Below are 7,844 nucleotides of genomic sequence, written 5' to 3'. Positions count from 1 at the left end.
ACCAAAGTAACTTACAATTTGCCAAGTTTTAAAATCAATACACATAATACAACAGACTTCATATGTAAATTCTGCAATTATGACCCCTGCAAGTGTACATACACATATTAGAAACATTCACAGACTTATTCTACCATACAAGGGCAAAAACTTGAGCAACCAGCATATCAGAGTGTAACTACTCTTAACTTGAGCTTTATGATGACTCACAGAGTATGTGTGTTCTATACATGTGCCATAGTCTTGCATACTGCATAGGAGAGAAAACATCATAACTTAATTACAATACACTGAAGTACACTTGCATACTACTAGATTAAGAATCACACACATAAAGTAAGTAAGGTTTCCCGTAACAACAGCTAGTTGGGAAAGTTGTTGAGAGAAAGTTGTTTTCAGTAAACTGTTACATATTTGCTCTGTTATTATGGAGCTTATTCAGGTTAAAACCTTTCTCACTTGCATGACCTTCTGAATCACATCATCAGGATATGAACAGCAAATTTGAACTACATATTTGTATTGTATTTTAAAATGTGCTTCTCAATTCCTGCCCACACTTTTGACACCAGACGGAAATGCAGACACCGAAATTCCAGTAACCTCATCTACCTATCTTGTTCTAATACCCATGGTGACTGGGGGACTCTGGAATTACCCGTGTGCAGTGCAGAAAGCAGATTTCATTTCAGCCTTTGCTTCTGCTCCAACTCCAGCTGCTTCAACTGCAGCTGCCTTGTTATCTGCCTTTGCCTTTTCCCACTGTCCACAAAGGAGAGGCAGGGGCAGTGGCACAGGCTGGCTCCTTTCTCCAATGTGGCACTTCATCCCGCTCTTTTTTTCTAATCTTGACATCTCCTATTTTGAATACCATGTTGTTACTGTCTTTTCTCCCACTAGATTTCAGATCATTGTTCCCTATTGCCCTCCTGGTCCATTGGGCAATTTCACTGATAAACTGATGTTCACTGATGTTCTCCTGAGTGGACTCCCTGTTGACGCCTCACTTATTCTGCTTGGTGATTTCAACCTTCCATCAGAGAAACTTCAGTCATCATGGCTTCTCCTACTGCTGTCATCCTTTGATCTCACATTCAACTAGTCTGCACCAACACAGAGCAGGGAACACTCTGGACCTAATCTTTAGCAGACCTATTCCTGCTCTGAATGTGGCTGTGATTCCTCTGCTCCCTCTAAAACCGCTACTTCCACAAGTTCTTCCACTCTTTACCGCAATCTTCAATCCCCCTCATCTCTTGCCTCAACTGTCCTGAGCACTCTTCCACATCTTGAATCCTTCTCCTCTTTTCCACTAGAAACTGCTACAAACACTCTCCTCTCATCTATCTTCACCTCTGTCAACCTTCTCTGTCCTTTCTCATCTAGGTCAGCAAGTTCTTGTCCACCTTCCCCATGGCTGATGGATGTTCTCCACAACAATCGTAGAGAGCTAAGAATGGCTGAAAGAAAGTGGAGTAAAGTAACGGCTGCTAAATCATCATCCTACAAGAAGAAACTGGAAGCATCTGTTGAGCATCTGATCCACCTACTCCTCCACTACCCTGTCTGAGGAAGATTTTGTCTCCTTTTTTGAAGAAAAGGTTGACAAGATCCACCAATTCTTCCCACCTGCCTCTACACTTTTCTTTAGACACAGTCCTCTTTCTCCTCTGTGTTGCTTTTTTCCTCTTGTCAGAGATGACCTTCTTACCTCTAACAGTCTTACCACCTGTTCCATCCACACTATTCCAGACAATTGCTCCAACCCTCCTTCCTTTCATCTCTTCTATCATTAACAGCTTTTTATCCTCAGGTCATGTACCATCCGCCTTCAAGACTGCCAGAGTTGTCCCTATCTTAAAGAAAACCAAATCTAGACAGCTTGGATAACTGCATCTCATCTCTCTTTCCTCTCAAAGATTCTCAAACGTTCTGCCTATAACCAACTGTCTCTTTCTTAGTCCGAACAATCTACAGGACCCTAACCAGTCTGGCTACAAAGCGGTGCACTCTACTGAAACTGCTCTCATCGCAGTTACAGAGAAGCCCCATGCTCCAAACCACAAGATCCTTCTGTCTGTCCTAGCCAGCCTTGGTATCATCGGCTCTGCATGGGGACACATTCGTTTCTTTTAGTCTCTCCACTGGCGTTTCACAAGGCTCAGTGCTTGGTCACTCTACACTTGCTCACTTGAAAAAGTAAAACTCCCATGGATGCTCTTACCACTCCTACGCTGATCACACTCAACCCATCTTCTCACACACAGGTTTCTGCCTGCATTTCAGCATGTCTCGCTGACATCTCTTCTTGGATGGCAGTTCACCACCTCAAACTCAACCCCAGCAAGACAGAGTTGCTGTACATCCCGGGAACTGCTTGAATTCACACTGATCTTGCCATCTCCTTTGCGAACTCACTGGTCACTCCATCTACAGAAGCACAAAACCTTGGTGTACAAGACCTCTCAAGAGAGGCCACCCAGGTGCTTGTTCAGTCTCTTGTCACTTCAAGACTTGATTACTGTAACTCCCTTCTGGCTGGTCTCCCTTTGCACACCATCAGGCCCCTGCAGTTAATCCAGAATGCAGCGGCATGGGTCGTCTTCAACATTTCTAAGTTCAGCCATGTCACTCCACTGCTGTGTTCTCTTCACTGGCTTCCTGTAGCTGCTGCCCACATCAGATTCAAAATCCTGACGCTGGCCTACAAAGCCAAGAATGGACCAGCCCCTCCATACTTGAAGGCAATGGTAAAAAAAAAGAAAAACGTTCAGTACCAAGAGCCCTTCGAGCTTCAAGTATGGCTCAGCTTGACCCATCATCCCTAAATACCAACGGAAGACAAGCGTCCAGTCTTTTTCTTTCCTGGCACCGAAGTGGTAAAACAAACTTCCCCTGGGTGCCCGAACTGCAGAGTTGCAGACTGAAGACCCACCTCTTCCGAGAAGACTTTGGCAAAATGTAGAGTATTATGGTCTCCATGTTGATTTTTGTGTGTTTAGTAGTATCTAAGCTTAGAGGTACCTTTGGATCCTAGTCTATCCAAACTAGCTAAGGTTATTTTCTGAGTAAACAGTGAGTTTTTTGCTGTGGCTTTTGCTGCCAAGACAGTCTAATGACATATTACAGATTACAGTATGAACAGTGAGATTGTTACAAATTAAAACAACATAGTCAGGGACCAAGCTAGATGTGTTGTACAGAATTTTCTTTTTAAAATAAAAGTGCCCTATAGAGAAGCCCCATTAGACTGTGCTATAAGCTCAATGAAGCCTCTCTGAGATGATCGGTCTGAGAAGGGAGTAGGTCTAACTAAATGATTAGGCATGTCTGGCTCCACCTCTCTATGTCTCTACAATGCAAATTTTACAACGTAGAGGATGGTTTTGGCTTTGTTTCTATAGGAGGGAAGAGGGACGGAACCATGATGTCCATGCTTTTTACAGTCACTGAGTGCTTTCACATTCACTTCATAATTCGATGCAGAACATGAGATTTTGTCAGTAATCTGATCTTCACATTAACATGCACTTGAGTAATCAGACAATGGAAACCTTCAAGTCTTAACCAGCCATTTTTTACACATCGAGACAAAAGTGTTTTATCAACATCTTGCAGGTGCTCTGTTGAATGCTGATTGCTTATTTCCAATACCATGGTCTGCTTTCATGCATGCACAGGCTGAAAAATCAGACAATTCAGGTTAAAAGTACACATGCACTAAGAAATATGCTGTGTTCCATTTGAACTGGGATGTTGTATTGAGTTCCAAGTAGGAAATTTCAACTGGAATGCCCCCACAAGTTGGATTTCCTATTCGGGATCATGGGAGAGCCTTACTAACCAGTTCCACCAAGATCCACAAACTCAAAATCCAAGATGGCCACACCAGTAGTATTATACAGTCAATTAGAACCTTTCTCTATTTGTGTCTCATTAAATCAGTCATACACACAGTATTCAGAATATTTTCTGAATTTACACTGATAATAAAAAGTGATTAACCTTTTGCATCACTTTCTTTGTTTCCCATTTACAGAGCCAGAGTTAGGCATGAACAATGGGCTTATTTGCCAGCACTTAGACTGGAGACCTAGCAAACCAATGTTCAGCAGGGCTCCTGACTTTTCAATCAATTTGCTTTTGGAAATTTTCTGTTGGAGGACCTGTTAAGGCCAGTGGATGCAGTACAAAAATAATAGACAGGCAACTCCTGTTAGTGATTGGCTCAATAAAAAGTGATTGACAACAAAAATGTAGTATCTGATTGGCCTGCTCACTGACCCCACCTACTTGTGCTCCAGCCTGCAGCATTACATACTTGGGTTTAAATCATGTAAATGTAAAGTATTTTGCAATGCATGTAATGCTCAAAAACATGTTTTCTGGCTTGCCTTTACATGCTATTTCTAATAAAAGTGCTATTTGTTTTCCTACATTTAGAAACAAAAAAGTTTTCTGGCAATTTTAACAAAAATGTTTTGGACAATCCAACAACTGCTATACCTTAAACAGAGAGGTATTAGCCCTAAACATGACAGCAAGTCTCATCTTTTTGCTGTCAAGTCAAAGTAGGTGGTGTGTCAGTTGAAGTACCAGCCAGCATTATAATCACTTCCATTTTCAAATCAAAGCTTAACTTTCACTATCATGTGTTTGTTAGATTCAAGATGGTGAGATGCTGAGGAGGGGCAGAAAAAAAAAAAAAGAGTAAAAGGGATTTAAACTGGTATACTGAGCTGAAGTGGCGAACTAGGAAAACTACAGCAGGCTTTTGCGGTACTGAACAGTTATGTCTCATTAAAGTAAAACATAAATATGCTGTCAGCACAAATAAGCATTATTTCAATGTAAATATTACTTGCTTTCATTTTCTTCTGGTGCTGGTTGGTTAGAGTTAAAGAGTATAAAACTGTTGCAAGCATTCATCAAGGAAAGCCTATGTATTTCTAAGGTTTAGGCAGCTATAACCTTCCAGAATCCTGTTCTTTGATAGCAGTTATTTTAATGAGAACATGTTTCACACACCTTGATCATGGGTATTACCCGGTACAACGCCTGCTCAGAGATGCTCAATTTAAAAAGTGTACTAAATCTGTTTTAACTTGATCATAAATTAATTAAAGCCTTAAAATACGGTCTAAATTCACTACAAATGTACACACAACACTCAGTAGGTTGTTGAAAGTAACTGTGGTAATATAAATCAAAAGCACAAAATGGGTCAAAGAATTACAAATTTATTAACATTTTCTTAAAAAAAAAAAAACCCAAACAAAAAACATTTACAGACAATCATCCTCCTTCTGCCTCTGCCAGTGGTCCCTGTGACATCTTGAACCTCTGGAAAAAGACAAAAAATGTTTTACTTCTAATAGTGTAAGCTTATATATATATATATATATATATATATATATATATATATATATATATATATACATACACATACACATACATACATACACACACACACACACATTAAATATATATATTTTTTTCAACATCGATCACAAACTTAACTGAAATTGTGATACACAATTGTGTTTGCTTTTCTGAGCGTATTGTGAATGTCATCAGTGCTGTTTAATGAGATGAAGTGCAGCAGATTTAAAATATAAATCACTGAGTATGGGGGCAGTTTTTAGGAATCTGCCACTACTGATGCATTTTGTCTGCATGTCAAAATATTGCGACAAATATGACGAATTGTGAAATTGTCTTTAAATATTGTAATATAATATATCACCCACCCATATCTTCAGGCACTTCAATCAAGCAATTTATTGCTATTTTCTTATATCCTGCTTTTGTTGGAGTAAATCTCTACTGCCCAGAGCTTTTACTACTTTTTGAAACATTGCAGTGAGCAGTTGATTGCATTCAGCTACATAAGCATGAGTGAGGTCAGGAGGTTACAAACATGTGGACATATAGTGTCAGTTAGCTTCCTCAGGACTGGACTGAGGCCATTCTTTCAGTGATTACCTTATGGGTCGCATCCATGGGAAAATCACTCAAGTTTCTTGGGATTGTTCACAGCCACGTAGTGGTACAGCACCACCAACAGGAAGAGAGAGACTCCAAGCATGTTGGCGAAAATGGCCAGCTGTACGTCTGTCACCATGCTGAGAAAACAAAAGCCGACAAAACTGTAGAGCTCATGAAAATATGGGGTCACGGCCCTTTCAATGAGGGCTTACAAAAGCTTAGCCACTGATGTAGCCCCAGTCTTGTGGTTTGGAAGGCATCATCCGAGTGCACTCGTCGACAGACCTAGCACCAATCTACAACTACTAGATATATTCACGACATGGACTAAAAGCAGAAAGACGTCAGAACCTGAATAATTGGAATAATCCAATTCACTGTTATTGATTAGCTAAACACAAGACGAAAAAAAATCTTCGGTCATAGACGGAGAATAGAACAACTATCTACATGGCCCGTGAAAACCCTGAAAAAGCTAGCACTAGCTAGCTAGCCTTTAAGACAGACCCGTTCATAACAGGCTAATATAAAAATAAATGTGCTAAATCAGCATACTTTTTTTAAAAACACGTAGGACTGTAGTAGCTGGCTATGGCAACATATTAGACTGACATCGGCTAAAACACAAAAACTGCCATGGTTAGCTTAGCTTGCACAGCTAACGCTAGCTACTTCAAAACCTTTTAAATATTCAAAACATCGCTAGCTAGCTATGTACAGACACTATTGTCACAACACATAATTATATAGTCTACCTACAAAAACACATTTATTACCACATACATTGGATGCCGCCGTTGGTTGTAGTCTTTTGACAGGGGTTGTAGACAGAAATACCAGCAACGCTCCTCAGCGTAGCATCAGCTAACAGCCTAGAAACTCCTGAGACACGTCATCATGCAGGTCAGCCGTGCAGCGTTCAAATCACTGCAGAATTACCGGATATACCTCTGAACACGACTCCGACATGATCCTTTTCATTTCACTGGGCAGTCACCATATGGGTTTAAAATAAAGAGGTTAAGCCTTAACTATCTGTTGTATCTGCTTTGGTCATTTTTATCATTAATGTTTAAATAGTTCTGACCAGAGGAGGACGGGTCTCCCTTGTGAGTCTTGGTTCCTCCCAAGGTTTCTTCCTCCAGCTCTGAGGGAGTTTTTCCTTGCCACTGTCTCCGTTGGCTGCTCACTGGGGGTCTTTGATCCTTCATGTCTTATGTTATTTCTTCTTTGTCTCTGTCTTTTATTAATTACTAATTATGTAAAGCTGCTTTGTGACGACAACAGTTGTAAAAAGCGCTATACAAACAAATCTGACTTGACTTGACATAGGCTTAATTATTTTACATAATAAGGCAAGACACTGCAGGTAAATAGGGTGAAAATGGTTAGCTAACAGAGATGAATGCAACACAATGAAACATCCCCACTTGATTACTTACAATAAAAACTATTTTTTTGTATTGCAAGTTTTCTGAAATGTTATGTTTAAATATGCAAATGGAACATTGTGGACTTAAGTGTGCGCCAATGTGCATAAATCTGAAGTACCGAAACAAGCAGAACAAAAATCAAACATTTGAACGTTTTTATTTTTATTACTCCATAAATGACAAATACTGCCAACAGCCTTAAAACATTTTTGCCATGGCCATCTACATACACAAACAACGTGCTGAAAAATAAACGTCTAAATGTAGCTATATTCTGGACGTTTTTCTCAGAAGTGGCAGAATTCAGATGTTAGCTGGATGTTAGATGGAAGCAAAGCGGCCCAAAAACTTACAATTTACCAGTTCATGATGAAACTTTTGTTTTCTGCCTGCCATACCATATTCTAAATATCACCGAATTAG

General features: G+C 40.0%; 1 protein-coding gene across 1 annotated transcript; it reads right to left on the bottom strand.

Moving 5' to 3' along the window:
• Positions 1-5,224: 5,224 nt before the first annotated feature.
• Positions 5,225-6,885, bottom strand: ost4 (oligosaccharyltransferase complex subunit 4 (non-catalytic)). The gene is made up of 3 exons (XM_072673874.1): positions 6,772-6,885; positions 5,986-6,125; positions 5,225-5,343 (listed from the first exon to the last, which is right to left on the bottom strand). Exon 2 carries the CDS (start codon positions 6,122-6,124, stop codon positions 6,011-6,013), a length of 114 nt encoding a protein of 37 aa, XP_072529975.1. The 5' UTR covers position 6,125; positions 6,772-6,885; the 3' UTR covers positions 5,225-5,343; positions 5,986-6,010.
• Between the last annotated feature and the right edge of the window lie 959 nt (positions 6,886-7,844).

Source organism: Salminus brasiliensis, chromosome 2 (genome assembly GCF_030463535.1).
Source record: "Salminus brasiliensis chromosome 2, fSalBra1.hap2, whole genome shotgun sequence".
Taxonomy (NCBI): Eukaryota; Metazoa; Chordata; class Actinopteri; order Characiformes; family Bryconidae; genus Salminus; species Salminus brasiliensis.
Note: the sequence above shows the minus strand (reverse complement) of the source record. Positions and strands in the feature narration are given on the sequence as shown.

What these genes read in the sequence shown, in the direction of transcription:
- ost4 (XM_072673874.1), bottom strand. Translation starts at nt 6,124, where the DNA reads ATGGTGACAGACGTACAGCTGGCCATTTTCGCCAACATGCTTGGAGTC.